The sequence below is a fragment of the Carica papaya genome, chromosome 1, assembly GCF_054855325.1.
Source record: "Carica papaya isolate Zhongbai chromosome 1, ASM5485532v1, whole genome shotgun sequence".
In the NCBI taxonomy this organism is placed as follows: Eukaryota; Viridiplantae; Streptophyta; class Magnoliopsida; order Brassicales; family Caricaceae; genus Carica; species Carica papaya.
The window spans coordinates 20,354,183-20,375,340 of NC_142309.1; the positions used below are offsets into that span (position 1 = coordinate 20,354,183).

Here is a 21,158-nt window from a genome sequence, read left to right on the forward strand (position 1 = left end):
AGTATGTATAAATTAATCTCAAAAGTTCTGGCTAGTAGAATGTCCAAGGTTTTGGGCGAGGTTATTGGGGAGAACCAAAATGCATTTGTAGAAGGAAGGCAAATTCTAGATGCTGTTTATGGTGGCGAATGAGGTAGTTGATGACATGATTGGGCAAAAAAAAGAAGGTATCATTTGTAAAATTGATATGGAGAAGGCTTATGATCACGTTTGCTGGGATTTTGTTGATTATATGCTTGAGAGGATGGGTTTTGGTTGTAAATGGAGGATATGGATAAAGAATTGTATCTTTACGACCTCTTTTGTTGTGATGGTGAATGGCAGCCCTTCGTCTTTCTTCAGGGCGTCGAGGGGCCTTCGCCAAGGGGACTCATTGTCACCCCTTCTATTCCTAACTGTTATGAAAGTGTTTAGTAAGATGTTGGAGAGGGCTGGTGAGCTTGATCTGGTGAGAGGCATATCGATGGGGTTTGCCAACTCTAGCGTGAAGGTCTTACATTTATTTTTTGCCGACGATGCACTCATTTTTTGTGAACTGGATGTATCATCTCTGCTTCATTTGAGATGTATTTTAATATGTTTTCAAATGGTGTCTGGGCTGAGAATCAATATGAGAAAGATGGAAATGGTTAGGATTGGGGATCGGAGGGATGAGGTAGAGTTGGCTAGGGTATTGGGCTGTAAAATCACTTCGCTGCCCATCAAATATCTTGGGATCCGGTTGTGAAGTTGGTTGAAAGGAGGCTTGCCGGATGGAAGAAAAGCTTTTCGTTTAAAGGGGGGAGGCATACTTTAATCAAGAGTACGTTAGTTAACCTCTCAATTTACTATATCTTTATATTAACTATTCCGGTTAGCATTGCTTCAAAGCTTGAAAGGATCCAATGTAGATTCCTTTGGGTTGATGATGACAGTTGTAAAAAAATATCATTTGGTTAGGTGGGAGGAAGTGAAGAAAGATATGGATAAGGGCGGGATGGGTCTAAGATCTATTGCAGATTTGAATGTGGCACTTAATGGGAAATGGCTACAGAGGTATTGCAATGAGGATGACAAACTTTGGAGGAAGGTGGTGGAGGCGAGATGGGAGGAGAAGAGGGAAATACAAACTGCGTGGAATGAGTTTATGGAAGAGAATCATTGGGAAAGCAGTAGATTTCGGGAATGTATGGGTTGGAAGGTGGGAAAGGGAGAAAGGGTGAGATTCCAGCAGGATGATTTGGCGGTGCCTTTTAAACTGAAAAGCAGATTCCCTAACATCTACAATATTGCTAGTGAGAGGGACATTACTGTGGATAAAGTGTATGGGAACGTTGGTGGGGGGAGGGGATGGAGTGTTCAGGTGAGAGGGAACTTGAAGGACTGGGAAGTTGATGAATACTGCAATTTACTTAATGTGTTGTCTGGAATTAAAATACATCTATTTCCGTCTCTATGTAGCTTCTATGTAATTGGGTGGTATTCCCTTAATACCTTTGTGAATAATAGTACTTTCATATTTTATTTCAAAAAAAAAAAATAATTCCATTTCTTTAATCCCATTCGGATCCAAGGTTACTGCCAAACTCTCTCTACTGTTATACCCAATCTATCCGTCATATTTCCTTTTCTCTCACTAGACACTTATCATTCTATTCCTCACTGTGATATTCCTGATCTAATTATGTCAGCTTAAATGTACTGCTAGTCCTCTCTAATCAAACTCTCTCCTCCAGTTTAGACCCCTAGCATCTCCATTCAGTTCGTTCAAGACTTTTCTTCATCATTTTCTATCATCACAGCAGCTGACCCATGCTCATCCTCTACTCTAGTTTACCTCAACATGAGATTCATTCAATATTTTCATGTCGTCAATTCAGTTTATACACAATACACAACATGGAACTCTGCAAGAAATTTTGCATTTCATGATATAGACATTTATTCATATCTATTTCGAATCCGGTTTCAAGAGCAAATTGGTCTTACCTCTTCATTCCCGAGTGGCAGCTATGGTGCATCGGTGAAATCCTTCATTGTTCACCCTCTGTTCGGCCTTGAAAATGGCAGTTCTCTCTTCTTCCTCCAGTTACCCACAGCAGGTCATGCTCTACTTCCTCCGCCACTCTCTATTGCGGTTGGGGTCTCCTCTTCTTTTTGTTTTCTTTTTTTTTTCTTTGAAATGGTTGAGAAGATGAAGCTTTTATAGGGGTTGTGGGGATCGTTCAATGTTAGGAATAGATCTTGGCCGTTCGCTTCCTTGCTTCATTTAAATTCCCAGATTTCCCTTCTCTTTTTAAAATCTTTACTACCTAATCCCTACTCTATTTCCATATTGTTCCTCTTCTTTCAAAGCCTTTGCGGCTTGGTCCTTTCTTTTAACCTTTTGTAATTTTAAAAATTTGTTTCTGCTAAATCTTTACAAAAGTACTACTCGGGTCACCATTCGATCTTGGGATGTTACAATTGCAGTAGTTTTCTCATTAAGTAAGCTGTCAAACTTTATCGGCCTTTTAGTCAATGAACACAAGTTTTAAGGACTATTTTGCAGCTTATATATGAGGAGTTCCTTGAGAGAGCCAGGGAGAAAGAGGAGAAAGAGGCTAGAAAGCGTCAACGACTTGCTGAAGACTTCACTAAACTATTGCAGACATTTAAGGTATTATTGAACTGTTGTAGCGGGATGCTTTTTTAAAAAATTTTCCAAAGTTGGCCATAGACTCCTTTTGGCTGTCTTATGAAATAACTTATGGTCCCGGTACACTGTAGGAAATAACTGCATCTTCTAGTTGGGAAGATTGCAAGCCACTTCTTGAAGAAAGCCATGAGTACAGGTAATTCATGCTGTTTACTGTATATCTGTATTTTTTTTGCAAAACTGGTTACTATATTGTTTTCATAAACTACCACTCTATAAGCCTGCATTCACCCTGAAAAGCTTTTCCTTTAAATGTAACTTTATTAGATCAATTGGAGAAGAGGGCCTTAGGAGGGTGATCTTTGAGGAATACATTGCACACTTACAGGAAAAAGCTAAAGAAAAGGATCGCAAGCGTGAGGAGGAAAAGGTACGTAAGCTTTTGTTCCTATTGCTCTGAGTCTTCTGTGTTCAAGGGATCATGTTTTTGTTAGAAATGGGTATTTGAGGTCTATGGACCTGGAGCGCATAAAATTTAATGAGACAAATCCACTAAACCACCAAACCTAATATTATGTGATAATTGGTTTATGCTCTTTTGTCACCTGGTTACTGACCAATGGATTTATATACTCGAAAAACAAAATATAAAAATAAAAACTAAAAACTAAAAACTAGTTTATTCGGTCTTGCTCAGTTGATAATCATACCTAAACATTAAGTAAATTGCTAGGGTAAAAGTTCTGACTAATTGATCGGATGATCTTCCATGAGGTAGAGGAAGCTCTTGCTTTATGATTGCAATCAGATTGGAAAACTAGAATCATAATAAAGATTATATCAAAAAATTTCTAAATACTGATAAGCTCCATTCTTTTCTAAATGCCTAAAATAAAATTAAACATACCAAATAGTAATAATTATAAAAAATTGTAATTTAAATTATTTCATGCTGGTTTTTTGAGTATCATATATTGGTTCCTTCACTTTGCTAGTTGTTTCTTTGCTGAAGGTATTGTGTTCATGCACAAGTCTTTGAGCTTGTTGTTCAAGGGGAGTGAGTTAGTAATTGCTCCCTAAGTTAGGTTTCTGATATGTTGTAAACCTTGAGAGCTTGATGCTCAATGGAGTGATGACTAGTTGTCTTAAAAAAATATATAATGAGTTGACAGTTTGTTGAAGCGCAAAGTTTGTAATAAGTGGTGGTCTGTTGGACCTCTCAAGAGCTAATCTAGCTTTGGTAGGAGCAGAATAAGAGGATGTAGTGTTGGCTGCTCCTCCTGTTGTTATAAATACCTTTTACTATTTTTTTATTTTAAAAATAATAAGAAAATAATGATCTTTCAATCTATTTTTCTAAAATTTTCTGAGTGCATTTTCAAAAGATACAACTTTACCTAATATTTCATTCTATTTAGGTTTCTAGTTGGATCTATAGCTTGTGTAATTTTTAATCTTTGTTTGGTTCTCTAGTCTACCAATAAAGCCTATTTAGCTTTCTAGCCGAGTCTTTATCATATCTTATTTACTTGAGCTGTATTAGTAGTAAAATTTTATTAAGTTGCTTAGAGTTCTTGACGTTCTAAAATCTTTTTTCTATTTAGATTCTTGTAAAAAAGAATTAGGATTATTGAATCCTTCTTCCCATTTGTAATTCTTCTGCTTCTTTGATTTCCTCGTTTGGGGGTTGGCGGCTGGGAGGGGTTTGCAGGTTAAGAAGGAGAGAGAGAGAGAAAAAGAGAGGGATGAAAAAGAAAAACGGAAGGAGAAGGAAAGGAAGGAGAAAGAGAGAGAACGTGAGAAGGAAAAGGGGAAGGAACGTGGTAGGAAGGAAGAAACAGATAGTGAGAATGTAGATATGACTGACAGCTACAAGGAGGACAAGAAAAAGAAGGATAGAAAACACCGGAGACGGCGTCACAGTTCTGCTGATGATGTGAGTTCTGACAAGGATGATAGGGAGGAGTCTAAAAAATCTCGTAGACATGGCAGTGACCGTAAAAAATCTAGGAAGGTACATATTCTCTATTTTTTATGTATAAGTTCTTGATGGCTTTGATAGTATATCTATCTTGCGACAAGTTAATTTTCTTTTAAAGATATACTTATGTTTGATGGCAGCATGCGTATTCACCTGAATCGGATAGTGAAAGCCGGCATAAAAGACACAAACGGGATCACCGCGATGGTTCCCGTCGAAATGAGGAGCTAGAGGACGGGGAGCTCGGTGAGGATGGGGAAATTCAGTAGGCCATATTAGTCCGTAACTTATAGAAGTACATGATATATATACTGTAGGGGACCTTGAACCCCAAATGCTTTCAGTTTGAACTTCTTGAGATGGTTGCTCCCACATTTCCTATTTTGATAAATGATGCCGTGGTTTATTGTGAAAGCCATTGTTATTTTGTGTGAGCTGATATGATGGAAATATTTTACCTCGATTTTTTGGGGTAGTGATCGGCAATATGATTAGGTAAAAGATAGGACAGAATTAGTGGTAGCCTGAAAAAGGATAATCAAATATCTAGGAAGTCCAGACAGAACATAGTTATTATGTCCTCAGGACGACCCTAGAATTGTGTATGATTTGTAATTGGGATGTCAAGGTAATGGCAACTTTTATGTGAAATTTTAACTTCGATTTATGAAATGTTAGGGGGGGTAATTTCATGTTAGCGGTGGTTTAAACTTCAACATCTGTCCTGTGAATGGACCATGGATCATTTAACTACCTTTTAATATATTAAAAAGATTTGGGTATCATATCTGTCTACTCCTGATGTGGACCCCCACTGTCAATTCTGGTCTGCTTCACTCCTGCCACTGCCACCAGATGTGTGGATTTGGCATATGATTTCTTTCCCATTTAATATTATTATGTATGAGTAGAAGGTAATTTCTTCTTTAAACTATTATCATTTTTCGTTTTGAACTACTTGATGGTATCATTATTTGCTTTGAATTTTTTGATGGTTATGTTCAATTTCCATCGGAAGGATTACTTCCAGTTAGGGGTTAGTGGTAAATTATGTTTTAATGATGCGTGCTAAAATTAGTACGAGAATTAAAGCTTAAGAGATGTGGGGAGTTTTAAGCGTGGGATTTATGCTTGTTCAATTGTGACTGTGAAGAAGCAAATCATAATATATTTGATCAATAATTATATTGTTTTTGTTTGTCAACAGAAAGATTTAACTTAAAAATGAAAATGAAATTGGAGGACAATAGTACTTATAGTTTATATCTAATGGAATGTTTAGCTTCCGGAAGAAATTTAACAAATTTTTGGACTTTTATAAAAATAGTATAATTTCTTATATGAAGAAGATACGATTAAATATTTCAACTCAAATATATAATTTGCTCTTTGACTATCTATTTATAATTGCAATCTGAAAAGACAGCAAATTTTTAACTATTTTATAAGTTTGAGTTCATAACTATTGTTTTATTGGTTATGTAATGATTATATATGTTAGTACATTTTTCTGTCAGGTAGAAAATAGATAATAAATTTTTTCACGAAAGAAACTGTTCTTTGTTCAATTTAAAAAACCTGACTTGGTTTGTGTTTTTGAGAAAGTTACGTATATGACTCTTGGAGTTTCAAAACATATTTGGGTTAAAATTCCAAAGCTACTTAAGAAAAGGAAATCTGGGTGCAAAGTACTTTCCATCTATAGTTTAATAGAACGTTAAACAAGCGAGGGGAATATTCACTTTTCCTGTCTACTCGCGGTGAGTTGACTCAGTTCTACTACCATTACATTTTCTATTTCTTCTTCCAATATAGCATCACCAATCTGACACGCGATTTCCCTCCGCTGCGAATCAAACTCAAACTGCTCATCCAAAAACTCCATCTCCAACAATTTTCTCACGTCCCTTCTCTTTCCCCACATCTTCATTTTGTCGCAGATGATCTTCCCCACCTCCTCCGGCCCCATAAACTCACCGGACCTCTCCTGTCTCCTCTTTTCTCTCCCCTGCAACTCTACAGCCTCCCTCACGCAGTCGAACAGAAGCTGCTTTGTCTGTTGCAGCGTCTTCTTTGACTGCAAAAATGGAGATGGAATCGACTGGACGAGCTCTTCGAGCTCACAACTCATTGGCTTTTTCTTTCCGGAGTTGAAAATTAGTTTCCAGAGAGAAGCGGACAATATGCAGTCCTCTGTTATCTTCCTCATCCGAGTTCTTGACGAATTGTTCTCTTCTTGATATATCATAATTAACGATTTAGAAAGAAACAGAGACGATTATTTTAATTATATAATGCGTATATACTATGTATATATCAATGGGTATGAAATGAAAAACCTTTTTGAGGAAGTATTATGTCTTGTAAGACTGAAACAGGGTTGCCTTCTACCGAGCATCTGCACTGAAATTTTCTACCTGAAGCAACCTGTTAGCTCCGTGAGTAGGCAATTAATGGAATTTTCTTCAAATGGGTTTTTCAAAAATATAATCATATACATATATGTACATATTGTAAAATATGAAATCTATCAATTCACCACCTTTTGGATTGCCGAGCTTCAGAAACTCGGGAGTGTAATCTTTCTGCAAGGAGGTTGACGGTTCCTCTGCATCGTTTTCAGTGCAGGAAGTATACACCGTGCTGATACTTGCAGATGAATATCTATCTGGGTCTTCTTGTTCTTGGTTTCTGCTTCTGGTTTTTTCTACTTTTCCATCTCTATCACCACCATTCTCAACATCATCGTCATCATCATGACAGTTCCTGATTCTTAATAGCTCCTTAATGGCAATAAACTTGCTGTATACACCTCTAATAAGCACCTTGAAATAAGGTTTTCTACCACCATTTTTGCTCTTCTTTTTCACTGAAAAACTACTTGAAGAAGTCTCGAGAAGCAAGGAACTTGAACGACTCCCATGGTGGTTTTCAGGAGTAGCAGTGTATCGTCTTTCTGAGAGGTAAACTTGCAGTACGAAGGGTTCTTGTTGTTGGAGAAGGAGATCTCCGAGTCGTTTGACGGGAGAAGGTTGCGGAGGATTCATGGTAGGAGGAAAAAGAGGCTGGAGAAGAATGGAAATGGAGGAGGTTTAAGTGATGAGTGTGTGGGGGTGGTACAATAAATGTGGAAGACAGAGCATATCTGTCAGTTTGGACTGAAAATAGAATGAAAGAAAGCAAGGGTTAGGGCAGTTAAGGCTTTATGAGGGATAAAGGCAAGTAAGACAATACTCTTCAATTTTATTTATTTATTTTTTTAAAATTTTTAAAATTATGAATTATATAATAAATCCTTACACTGTTAGATTTACGCATATTTTGTTACAATTTTAATTAACAGATATTATATTTTATTATTATGGATTTTTAATAGTGTTACCTTACTATTTCTTTAAATATAAAATACATATATTTTATTAATAACTTTAGAATATGTAACTCTAATTAAATCATTGAATATCTGTACTGTACATTCAGTAAAAGATTTATTTAGTAGCCTATAATGATAATTGATAGTCAAAATAACAATAATTTAATTTTTAAACTTTAATTTTGTAGTTAAATTTTAGTATTAAATATTAAAAAGTAATGAATTGAACAAATGGTTTGTCAAAATTTTAAGGTTATTTTTATTTTTATTTTATAAAATTAATATTTTAATCAAATTCAACTTTAATTCCTTCAATGAAAAAATCTTAAATATAAAATATATTTAATAAAAACAAATCAATACGACGTCATTTTATACAAATAATTTCACCTTCAGTTAAAAAGTAATAATCAATTATGCTATTCATTCATAAAGAACATTCACGTTGTTACTCCCTGCCATTCCTACGCATCACGTGCACGGCATATTAAAATTAATTTCTACTTTTTAACTTTTATTATCTCGGATCCTTTAAAAAAGAAAATAATAATAATAATAATAATATTGTCTTGAGTTCCATATATATAGCCTGGAGTACTATATACGCAGGTGTAGTAGAATATTGGTATTATATGTTCTGGGTCCACTTGTTATGTTCACAATTTTGTTTATATACACACACATATATACATATCTTGTACATATATTGATTGTCTTTTGCTCGTATGCCCTGTGCATATCGTATATATATATATATATATACGATATATTGATTGTCTTTTGGTCGTATGTTCCATGGCTTCTTTACAATTCTTTTCAATCAATATATGAGAATGACATAACCTGCATTGACTGTAAATAAAACTCGTCGTTTTGATGGTCCCGAAAGAATTCGTCTCTTCCAGGAGGTGGCGTCCATAACCAGTCACCATCGCTGATACATCCAGACGTCTGTAGGAAATTAAATGTTGTTGTATGTTTTCTGACCAATATTGATGTACATTTTCTTTATGAGAAGAAAATTATGTATGCATACGCGTGAACCTTCACAAATTAACTTTATTCTTTTTATTATTAAAATATATTTAATAACAGTTTTTAATTTCCTTAATTGAATTTTGTTTTTATTAAGTTCGTAATTAACAAATTTCGCCAAAAGAATCATATTATATTTAAATTTTTATTAGGTTTGTGCTAATTTATGAATATTTTTTGAATATCTATTTTTACTATTTAATAAAGGTACATAAAAAAGAAAGAAGATGATTATTTAAGAATTTACATTTATTGGATTAATAATAATAATTATTAAAATAAAAAATAATTATTACTTATAATTTAGCTAGCTTTATACTACATATATATATATATATATACATATATACAGACACATGTAAACAGTAAGCATGGTGACCCATATTCTCTTTCGTACCCTTAATTCATGGGCAAAAGTCATCTTTATTATTATTATTTTTTAAAAATATATATATATAATCTTTAATTTTATGCTCAAACAAAGGAGAAAAGAAGGGTCCAATTTTTTAAAAAGACAGTTTCTTTTATTGGTTAAATGAAACTGTTGAAGAAATTAAGATGTAATAATTTGAGAGGGTCCTCAAAGAAAGCATAATTTGCATACATGCAAAAATTGGGATCAGAAGACATTACAAGTATACACACACACACACACACACACACACACATAAATATATATTGTCATCGAAATCTGTTAAGTACGAAAATTCTTTTTTTTTTTTAGTGGTAGGAAAAGTAGTAGTTTTTTTTTTTTTGTTTTTTATAGTTATCTCAATTAAAATAATTTAATAATTATATAATATAATTTTAAAAAAATATATAATAAATTAGTTGAAACTTATATTAATTTTTAAATATTTAAAAGTATTTTTTTCTGGTTTCTCACACCCAATCTTCAAGACGCTCCAATTAAATCTTTTTTATATTGTGTATTTATGAGTTTGTGAAGGTTTTGATTGAGTTTAAGTTGGAGATAGAAATGGTATTCCTTTTAGAGTTTTATACTTTTTTTTTAATTATATATAATTTATTTAAAAAATTATGACAAAAATACTTTTCCTGGTTTTAATTATTGATGATTTATTTGAAAAATTAACACAAAAATATTTTTAATTTGTGGATAATCCCACATGTCCAACATCCAAGCAGATAAAAAATAAAAGAGATAATTAAGATGTAGATTATGTAAATTGGTATAAATACATTCGTGCAAAAATATATTTTTGTGATATCCTTAAAATTCTACATATTACAATTAATCCATATATTATTTTTAAAATCAGTTAAATATGTAAAAGTTGAAAAATATATTTATAGTTAAAATAATTAAAAATCAGTAAACGTTGATTTTTTTTTTTTCAAAAATAAAAATAAAAATTGCTGCCAATTTATTTTTATGAGGCAGCTGTGATTGGGCGTCTTGTAACTTTGTTGTCGGCCAAACTGCAAGTCTAAACTTTTTTTAAGAACCAAATTTTATTTTATTTATTGAGAAACACTTTCAACTTTTCTTTACGGCTATGATATTAAATACATTATATAAATTAGGATCGATTGGATTGATGCCGACTAAAGTATGTGGGGACCTCTACATATATACATACATTGTAATAACTGGAAAAAAAAAAGAGAGAGAGAGAGGGAAGGGAAAACGACGTCGTTTTACAGAGGGGAGAAAACGACGTCGTTTTGCAAGGGGGAAAACGACGCCGTTTTGAGGAAAAACTGGGGTGATATAAGTAGGGGGCAGCGGAAGGAAGGAGGAGAAATAAAAAGAAAAAAAAAAGGAAAAGAGAACAGAGGAAGAAGGGGAGCGGGAAAGAGAAAGAGGAGAGGAAGGAAAGTTCCAGAAGGAGAGAGAAAGGAAGCAGAGCGGAGAGAAGAGGAGATCACGGACGGTGATAGCGCATTCGGCTGAAAGAAGGAAGATGGAAATGGGAGGTACGGTAACAAACTTCAAATACGTGTGTTGATTTGAGTTTGAAATGTTTGGATGTGTGGCATGCTTGGTCACGGCAGAAGTAGCGGTGTACGGAGGAGGCCGTGTAGGGTGAGTATGTGTAGTAAGGCGGGTGGAAGGAAGTTGGCCGCGTGAGAATCGCGGGAGGAGAGAGAGAGAAGGTGACGGCACGGGCAGAGGCCGAGAGAGAGATAGGAGCGTGGAGGTCGGGAGAGAGAAAAAGGTGTGTGAACTGTGTGGGAGAGAGCGAGTTGTGTGAGCAACGCGGGAGGAGAGAGGAAGATGTGTGAGGTTAGTGAGCGGTGTGAGAGGGAACGAGTTGTGTGAGCAACGTGGGGAAAGAGAGGAAGATGTATGTGAAATTTGTGTGAGTGAGCAGGTTGTACGAGAAACGCGGGAGGAGAGAGGAAGAGGTGTGAGGTTAGTGAGCTGTGGGAGAGGGAACGGGTGGTGTGAGTAACTCGGGAAGAGATAGGAAGATGTTGTGGCATGAGGACATAGTCCGAGAGAGAGATAGAGAGAGGCAGAGGGGGAACGCTGGGGAAGGGAAGGATCCGCGGGGTGAGTGAGGTGAGAAAGATGGTGTGGCGGGAAGATATAGTCCGAGAGAGAGGTAGGGAGAGGCAATGAGTGAATGCTGGGGAAGGGAAGGGTCTACCGGGTGAGTGAGATGCTTGAGGGAGTGGAGTGGGGTAGCTGGAGCCTTGGGGGAGAATGACAGTGTGAGTAGGGGCACCTAGGACATGTCGCAGGTAGCGGGCGGAGAGAGACAGTGGGAGAGAAGGAGTGGTGTGTGTGTGTGTGTGGCCCGATGGGGGTCGATAGGTGGACGTTGGTCGCCGATGTTGGTGACGCAAGTAAATGAAAATGGTGTGCGTGCGTGGCCTGGTATAGGTCGAGAGATGGTTAGTGTTTGCCGATATCGGTGACAGGAGAGAATGCTACGAGTGTGTGTGAGTGGCTTGGTATAGGTCGAGAGATGGCTAATGGTCGTCGATGTTGGTGACACAAGTGAATGAAAATGATATGGGTGCGTGACCTGGTATGGGTCGAGAGATGGTTAATGGTCGCCGATATCGGTGAATGCTCCGAGTGTGTGTGAGTGGCTTGGTATAGGTCGAGAGATGGCTAATGGTTGCCAATGTTGGTGACACAAGTGAATGAAAATGGTGTGCGTGCGTGGCCTGGTATGGGTCGAGAGATGGCTAGTGGTCATCGATATAGGTGACGGGAGAGAATGATTAGAGGGTGTGTAACGGCCCCGGAATTTTAAAATAAAATATATGTATTAAAAAGGTCAAACGCGGAAGCGAAATAAAAATTTGATTAACATCCCTTACACTAAAACCAAAAACGTGCTCAAAGTATAAAAGAACAAACTAACTAAAAGAGAAACTCGAAAATAAAAGCTATAAATATAACTACGGAGTCTTCAGGTGTCCCCTTCGCCGTCTTCCTGCGGAACGGGCTCGAGAACAATGTCTTCCTGATCTGAAATGATTAAATAAAGAATGAGCTATACCAGCCCAGTAAAGACATCACACTATCTCACTGTCACGGAGGTAAAGGTGGGTAGAAAACACAAAAAGACCAATGGAACATAATTTACAACAAATTCTTTTATCAATAATAAAACCATTTATTATCCACTTACCTCGGTGAAATTCATAAAATAATATACGAAAGCAGTAACATTATCATTATCATGAAATCATATGAGCGGTATAACATAATACTTATCACACCTTTACAATTCAATCATTACACAACATATTTTTTCTCATTTACCAGCCTACTAGTATCCATGGGGATCCATAGGGGTCCCGCTACCCGTGAACCTTTAACACTTGTAATCAGATTCCAGGGTCATCCCCATACCCCGTCCGGTATGGGCACCAAGACTATAAACCTCAATACCCCGTCCGGTATGAGGGTGAAACGGGCCGTCCCCATACCTCGTTCGGTATGGGCGCCAAAACACATAAGATCTCCATACCCCGTCCGGTATGAGAGACCACAATCCCGGTAGGGTTTCCTACGGACCCGGTCCGTCCACCATCTCCCAGAATATCTAGTCAGGCTGACCACATTATACAATTATCAATTTACATAACCTTTCATTCCCCTTTTTCTCAATCAGCATCATTAATTCACACACAAACAAGCAAACTAGTAATTTATGCCAAACAAGACAACATACAACATCGGGTTCTCAGTCATTCAACCCATAAGCAATAAAACAGTAATATGTGCACACAAAACTATGAAATGAAAATATAAGACCTCATACTGCTTTTAAAACCGTAAAATAGGCCAAACAACAGCTAACAGACAAACACACCATACTCGAGCTCCATTAGCGACCTTAAACAATTTCACACATCTGTTGATTCATGAAATACCGTTTTATCATTTATTGAACTTTAATACCGTGATAGGAAGCAGGGTGAGGGGTCCTTACTTGTTTCGGGGTCCGAACACGGCTCCACAGTGCGCCTACAGGCTGTCCTTAATTTTCCCTGAATTTTTCCCGGAGAACTGAAACGCACTACTGGTACCTGCACGTGTCCCAAAAAATCCCAAATTAGACCCAGGACCCCTTTCAACCAATATCGCAATTCTGGCACGGCGGCTCCGCCGTGCTTCGGCGACGGCGTCGCCACTTGCGGCGGCGATTCACCTCGGGTTGTCCGTTTTCGGCCGTTTCTGGCCGAATTCGGCCACACTTGCATCGATCCCTGCGATAAAACAACCCTAGGGCCCTTAGGGGGCCAAAAAATTACGAAAAATCGAAGCTTACCGGCGGCGGTGCTCTCGGGTGCGGCGGCTCTCCGGCGAGGTTCGTGTTTTGGTGATTCGGCTCCGATCAACCTATAGAGAAAAGAATGGTGATCACGGTGATATAAAAATTGTATCAAACGAAGGCCGGGAAGGGCCTCATCGGAGGCAAAAACCGAGGAGGGGCGCGGCGGCGCCGCTAGGTTTCAGCCGTGTTTTCCGGCCGTTTGGCTGGGATTTTGGCTCTGATTTGGCCACAGGGGAACTCAGCGTGGAAAAACGAGCTGGGGGTATGAAATTTACCTCGATCGGCGGTCGAAAAACTCCCCGGTGCGGCGACGGGTGACGACGGCCGGCTCCTCCGGCGTTTGGTTCGTCTTCTCCGGTGAGGGTAGGCGGCTAGGGTTTTTGTGGTCAGGTGTGGGGGTTCTATTTATACCCTTTTGCCTTTTGATCACAGCCGTCCATTTTGATTAAATCTGGAACGTCCGTGCGCGATTAAATCTGGACCGTCTGTGCGCTTGCATCTGGGCCATCCGTGCGCACGCTTAATCTGGGCCGTCCGTGCGCGCGGGGACGCATCTGGGCCGTCCGATCGCGTGCACGCAGATCGCCCACGTGGCCCGTTCCCGAGTTGACGTGATCTTGCCACGCGGCAGGTCCTGGTTGGCCAGGACTGCTGACTGGGCCGCTGACGTGGCTGCTGACGTGGCGTTGACGGGGCATAATTTTTTTAAATTACGTTTTGACTCCCGGTTTCTGATTTTCTTTTCAAAAATACCCCCAGAATCCTAATTTTCACCACTTTTTCCCAAAATCAATTTCAATTAAATCCAAATAATATTTTTACACAATTTTATCATTATTATTATTTTTATTCTTATTAAATTAAATTAAAATAAACTAAATAAAATAAATTCAAAAATTAATTAAAAATAATAATAATAAATGACAAAATTAATGGGTGTTACAGGGTGTGTGTGTGGCCCGATAGGGGTCGGTAGGTGAATGATGGTCGCCGATGTTGGTGACGAAAATGATTAAAAATAGTGTGCGTGCGTGGCCCAATAGGGGTCGATAGGTGGTTAATAGAATGATTATAGTGTGTGTGTGTGGCCCGATAGGGGTCGGTAGGGGAATGATGGTCGCCAATGTTGGTGACGAAAATGATTGAAAATAGTGTGCGTGCGTGGCCCAATAGGAGTCAATAGGTGGTTAATGGTCGCCGACCTTGGCAGTGGGTGGTATCACTGGCACGCCTGGAGTGTCGTCGGGGAACGTAAGCCTTAGGTAGGTAGGATTGTAGGTTCAGGAGGGGAAATTGGAGTTCAGTAGTAAACTGTTGGTAAAGGTATAGGGTTTTATATTGTTGCATTTTACACCTGTATTTTGAGTTTTACTGTACTGAGTTAAATGAACTCACTCTTTCCTTTTTACAGATGATGTAGGGACGAAGTCCGGACCGAAGTTGTTGGATTCTGAACCTAGTGTGTAGAGTAACAGGATGAAGATTTTCGTTTTCTTTCTTGACCGAATGGAATGTGTAAAATTGATGGTAGCATAGATATTGAGTATGTTTGTATTGTGTGCGATGTCTTGTACATGATTGTAGGTATATCTTGATCATTGAATGAAGGATTGTGCTAGTGTTTCCTTGTGCATGACCGATTGATTATGGAATTCGTTGCTTTGTTAATTACGTCCAACATGAAAAAAAAAAACAGGGCGTTACATACATGTATGTATATAGTTAGGATTCATGTTATTAAAAGTTTGGTCTGAGTTCTATTATCTAAAATATAACAGAGAAAGTACTAATAATTAGAATTATCTAAAATAATATTAATTTTTAACTTATAAAATAATTATATTATTTTCTAAAAAATAAATAGGCCTATTTATAATATATCCAATATCATACTCCAAACCTGTAATTTAATCCTAACTTGAATAATTTTCTCCTTTCTTCGTCTTCCGGAGTTAAACCCTAATTCATTTTTTTTTTATTGAATAGATGAAAAGCCATTCATATTCAACTCTACTTATATAATTCTCGGGCCCAAAATTTTAATTTTTAAAATTAATATATAAAAATATAATTTTTAAATTTATAAATTTTTATTTAATGTAAAAATTAGAAAAAAATAGGTGGATGATGAAATTGAAAATAATTTTGAGAAAAAAATAGTGAAATTTTGGATTCCGGAGTATTTTTGAAAAAAAATTCGGAAACTAAGGATTAGAACACAATTTAGAAAAATCGTGCCACGTAAGACGCCTAATCAGCAGCCCCACGAACCGGAGCGCGCCGCGTGGCAAAGAATGCTGACGTAGTGCCACACGAGAGGCCACATGGGCGATCCGCGTGCCCACAATCGGATGGTCCAGATTCATTCCTGCAGGCACGGACAGTCTGGATCCGTTCCCTCCTCAGACCCAATCGGACGATCACGATTAAACAGGATGAACAGTCCAGGTCTACTTTCTATTTAAACATGATCGGACGGTTGAGATCAAATCGCGATGGACGGTCCAGATTCACTCCTTATTTAATCACGATCGGACGGTTTAGATTAAATGTGATAGACGGTTCAGATTAAAAAAGGATGGATATAAATAAACCTTTCACACCAAACCCTAAATAGTCGCCAGACACTCCCGCTGGAGAAGAAGAGCCAGCTGCCGGGAAGGAAGTCGCCCACCGCCGTGTTGAAACCACTTCCGACCGTCAAAAGATGTAAAAAAAATTTTCTTTGCTCGAAATTCGATTTTAAACACCCCCATGACCAAATTGGAGCAAAAGGACCAGCAGATTGGCCAAAAACTGTGGGCGAAACCTGGCATCGCAGACGCGAGAAATTACAAAAATTACCTCCGATGAGGCCCTTCCTGATTCTCGTTTTGCGTAATTCTTCTACCATTGTAATCACCATTTCCTCTTCTATATGTTGACCGAAGCAAAACACCTAACCACGAAGGTAAGCCGGCAGAGCTGCTGCATCGGAGAACCCCACCTCTAGTAAGTTTCAGTTTTTTAACTTTTTTCGACCAACCGAGGCCTCTTAATGTGTTTTCTCGCAGGAATTAGTACAAAATTGGTTGAATTCGGCCGAAAACAGCTGATTCGAGGCAAACCACCGCCATGGGCGGTGGTTCTATCGCTAGAGCACGGTGGAACCGCCGTGCTGGAATTTCAGAATTGGCCAAAAAGGGTTCCTAATACTGATTTTAGATTTTTTAGAATATTTTTAGGTACTTAAAGCGCGTTTTAATCCCTAAAGAAAAATTTAGAGAACTTGGAGACCGCCAGTAGACGTAGCCAAAAGTTTAGCATTTCGTACATCAATTTGCGTAAGAATCCATCACCTTATTCCCTGTTATGGAATTGGAATTTAATTTTAAATAATATAGTGTTTTGTGAAGCTTAGAAAATATTCATAATTAATTACAGATTACTAATGGAGGCAGAATCGATTATTTACTATTATTTACTATGTTTAACTGATTGCCTGATTTTACAGTTTTTGAATGGATGATAAAACACTAAAATTGGTATAATGATGCGATTGTATTCATTTGATGCATGTTTTACTTGTTTCATGTGATTACAGTTGAATTGGAAACTGAAAATTAAAGGTAAACGGAAAATTATTTGATTAAGTGGATAGATGAAATGACAACCTTACTGGATATCCTGGGAGATGGTGGACGGACCAGGTACATAGGGAATCCTATCGTGAACGTTACTTCATACCCGACGGGGTATCGAGATTTGGTAATTTGGCACTCATACCGGATGGGGTATGGAGACGACCCGTTTCACCCTAATACAAAATGAGATATTGAGGGATATAACTTTTGGCACTCATACCGGACAGGTTATAGGGACATCCCGTTAATTAAAAATATAAAAAAGAGGGTTCACGCGTAGTGGAGATATTCCTATGGACCCTCATGGATACTAGTAAGCTGAAAAAAAAAGAAAGTTGTTGTTCCAACTTATTGCATATGAAATTATAATATGTATTATGTTATTGACTCTATAGGTTATTTTTTATAATATCGTTACAGTAAGTATGCGATAAATGATGTTATTTATGATAAATAAATTTACTTAAATTAAGAGCTCCATTAGTTGTTTTTATAATTTTTACCAATATTCATTTATGTGTCGGTGAGTAGCGTGATATTTTTACTGGGCTAGTGTAGCTCACTATTTCATTAACTATTTCAGATAAAGAGAACCAGGATCCAGAGCCCGATCCACAAAAGGGTTGCGAGTAGAACGTTTAGTTTGTTTACTTTTAATTTATTTCTTTAGTTATTAGTTGTTCTTTTAGAAATGTTATTCCCGTAAGCCTTATTTGGTACTTTCAGTTATTGTGTAAGGAATGTAAACCCTAACAATTTATTTCACTTTCGCAATAAATTTATAATTTATCTCTTTGGGAGTTTTCAGATTCGTTACAGTTGGTATCAGAGTCACGTTCCTCGGAATCATTCCTTACAAAACATCAATAATAATAAATTACTACTCAACCATTTCTTCTGAAATGCAAGTACATATAGATTAGGAGAGGAAGACCCCTACTAAACCGAGCAGCCCAGGAGGGTTTGCTTTGAGAGGATGTTGACGGACTATTTGAAATACTAGAGAGACTCATTGTTGCTCAGCAGGCCCAGGAGGAAAGGAGAGAGCTAACTGACACTCATCCGCTGCCACAGTTTGAGCCATCCCGATACGACCATGCTCTTCCACAAAACCATCCAGCACCACCACAGTATAGTCCGGTGCCCCAACCGCAACATCCAGTACCGCAATAGTATAATCCAATGCCTCTACTGTATCATCTAATACCACCACAGGGCCATCCGGTCCATCCCCAACACAATCTAGTCCCTTTTCCACGGGACTCAGTTTCATCTATGATGGGCCTGATAGAGGTTGACACTTGGGATTCTGATGTATTTCCAAAGATGAACTGGTCAGCTATGTATCATGCCACCGTGGATTGTTCCCACAAAAAAAATTGTATTTAAGTCTCCTAACGAAGAGTCATTTACAAGCCAATAAAAGTTTTGAATATTATTCCCTCATAGTAATTTCCTTATTACATAACCCTTTAACTCGATTGTTTTCTCTAACTAGGCAAACCTAAGAAAGAAATTTGTATCCAAGAGATCCTAGCAGTCTGAGACTTCCCGAATGTGTTTCCTAATGAATTTTTCATACTACCAGTGGACAAGGAGGTTGAGTTTACCATACACCTTCAATCTGGCACGCAGCCTATCTCAGTTTTTCCTTACCGATTGAGTCGTATAGAAATGGAAGAGTTGAGGAAAATATGTCAAGAAATAGCAGGACAGTGGGTTCATCCGACACTGTGTCTCTCCTTGGAGTACCAGAGTCACGTTTGCAAGAAAGGAGGATGAGACGTTAAGGTTATATATTAACTACAGATGACTGAACAAGATCACGATCAATAATAAGTACTCTCTCCCCAGGATCGATAACCTTTTTGGTCAATTGCTGGATGCCTAGGTCTTCTCCAAGATAGATCTGTATTCAGGTAAAGAAAAGGTAGAAAACATTCCCAAAATAGTCTTTCGAACTAGGTACGGACACTATGAGTTCTTGGTAATGTTATTTGGACTAACCAATGCACCAGTCATCTTCATGGATTTGATGAACAGGATTTTCAAACAATTCCTGGATCAATTCGTCATTTTATTCATCGATGATATATTGGTTTGTTCAAAGAGCAAAGAGGAACATGCTCATCATCTGACTCAGGTTTTGCAGATTCTTAGAAAAAAGAAATTGTATGCAAAGTTGAGTAAATGTGGATTCTGCCTCGAGCAGACTACCTTCCTAGGGCACATCATATCAAAGGATGGAGGGTGAGTGAATCCTGAAAAAGTTGAGGCAGTGCTCGGCTGAAAAAAATTGACCTTAATCAAGGAGATCCGTAACTTTCTGGGAATGACAGGTTATTACCGCAGGTTTGTAGAAGAATTTTCTAGTCTAGCTGCTCATTTGACTCAGCTCACAAAGTAGAACATCAAGTTTGGCTGAACGAGGACTGTGAAATAGATTTTTCAGAACTAAAAAAGCGATCGACTACTACATTTGTGTTGGCTTTGCAGAGCAGAACAGGTGGATGTACAGTTTATAGTGATGCCTCCTACTTGGGGTTGGGTTGTATTCTGATGAATTATGGGAATGTCATAGCCTATGGGTCCAGGTAGTTGAAGAGTCATAAGAAAAACTACCCCACCCATGACTTAAAACTCGCCGCGATTATCCACGCCTTGAAGACTTGGCGTCATTACTTGTATGGGGAGACCTTTCATAACTATATCGACCATAAAAGCTTGAAACACATATTTACTCAAAAAGATCTCAACATGCGTAAGAGAAAATTGATAGAACTCCTTAAGTACTATGATTGCAACATCTTATATCACCCGGGTAAGGATAACGTGATAGCTGATGCACTCAGTAGAAAAAGTGCAGGTATATTAACTCACTTGATGGTTTCAGAATGTAGGGTAATAGGGACCGCACAACAGGTCCGACTTCAAGATCTAAAGAGAGTCACCTGTTTGGCCCACTTGACTGTTCAACCCGAGTTGATCCAGAGAATAAAGGAAGCTCAGCCCGCTAATTCCACCTTAGCAACCCTCAAGAAAGATGTAGAACATGGAGTTAATTCAGAATTTCAAGTCTCTATCGATGGGTTGCTTAGATTTTAGGACATAATGTGTGTTTAGGTGACAGTAAGTTGAAAAGAGACATCATGACAGAGGCCCATAGCTCAAAGTTTGCCATGCATCCCGAAAACAGTAAGATGTATCAAGGTATACGACCCCGGTTTTAGTGGAACATGATGAAAAGAGATGTGACCGACTTTATTTCTAAGTGTTTAGTATGTCAGCAGGTCAAGGCAGAGCATCATACCCAAGCAAGCTACTTCAGTCATTACCAATTCCGGAGTGGAAGTGGGAATATATTACAATGGATTTCGTGATAGGATTGCTTAGGGCATGCTCAGGACATGATGCTATCTGGATAATTGTTGACCGGTTTACCAAGTCTTCTCACTTCTTAGCTATTAAGATGATCGACCCCTTGGACAAGTTAGTAAGAATGTATATTTGGGAGATAGTTAGATTACATGGAGTGTTAGTAACAATAGTGTTCGATAGGGACCCTAGGTTCACTTCTCAGTTCTGATCTAGTTTTCAACAGGTCATGGGAACGAAATCGTCCCTTAGTACTATATTTCACCCGCATACTAAAGGATATGCTCTGAGCTTGTGTTCTTGACTTCAGGGGCTATTGGGATGATCATTTACCCCTGATAGAGTTCGCATACAACAACAGGTACCAAGTAAGTATTGGCATAACTCC

At 38.0% G+C, this 21,158-nt stretch overlaps 2 protein-coding genes across 5 annotated transcripts in view; one reads left to right on the forward strand and one right to left on the reverse strand.

Moving 5' to 3' along the window:
* Positions 1-5,295, forward strand: part of PRP40A (pre-mRNA-processing protein 40A) — a 34,037-nt gene extending 28,742 nt beyond the window's left edge. For all 3 annotated transcript variants that reach the window (XM_088221359.1, XM_088221360.1, XM_088221361.1), the window contains 5 exons: positions 2,531-2,638; positions 2,749-2,813; positions 2,945-3,047; positions 4,329-4,631; positions 4,739-5,295. In XM_088221359.1, coding sequence (XP_088077485.1) covers positions 2,531-2,638; positions 2,749-2,813; positions 2,945-3,047; positions 4,329-4,631; positions 4,739-4,867 — 708 coding nt within the window. In that variant the 3' untranslated portion in view covers positions 4,868-5,295. The remainder of the gene's footprint in view (positions 1-2,530; positions 2,639-2,748; positions 2,814-2,944; positions 3,048-4,328; positions 4,632-4,738) is intronic.
* A 981-nt stretch (positions 5,296-6,276) lies between these two features.
* Positions 6,277-7,787, reverse strand: LOC110821012 (uncharacterized). 2 transcript variants are annotated; one of them, XM_022050690.2, is made up of 3 exons: positions 7,141-7,787; positions 6,938-7,015; positions 6,277-6,830 (listed from the first exon to the last, which is right to left on the reverse strand). In XM_022050690.2, exons 1-3 carry the CDS (start codon positions 7,643-7,645, stop codon positions 6,337-6,339), a joined length of 1,077 nt encoding a protein of 358 aa, XP_021906382.1. In that variant the 5' UTR covers positions 7,646-7,787; the 3' UTR covers positions 6,277-6,336. The 2 variants fall into 2 exon arrangements, with proteins under 2 accessions (XP_021906382.1, XP_021906373.1); XM_022050681.2 differs by having other exon boundaries at positions 6,277-6,833.
* Between the last annotated feature and the right edge of the window lie 13,371 nt (positions 7,788-21,158).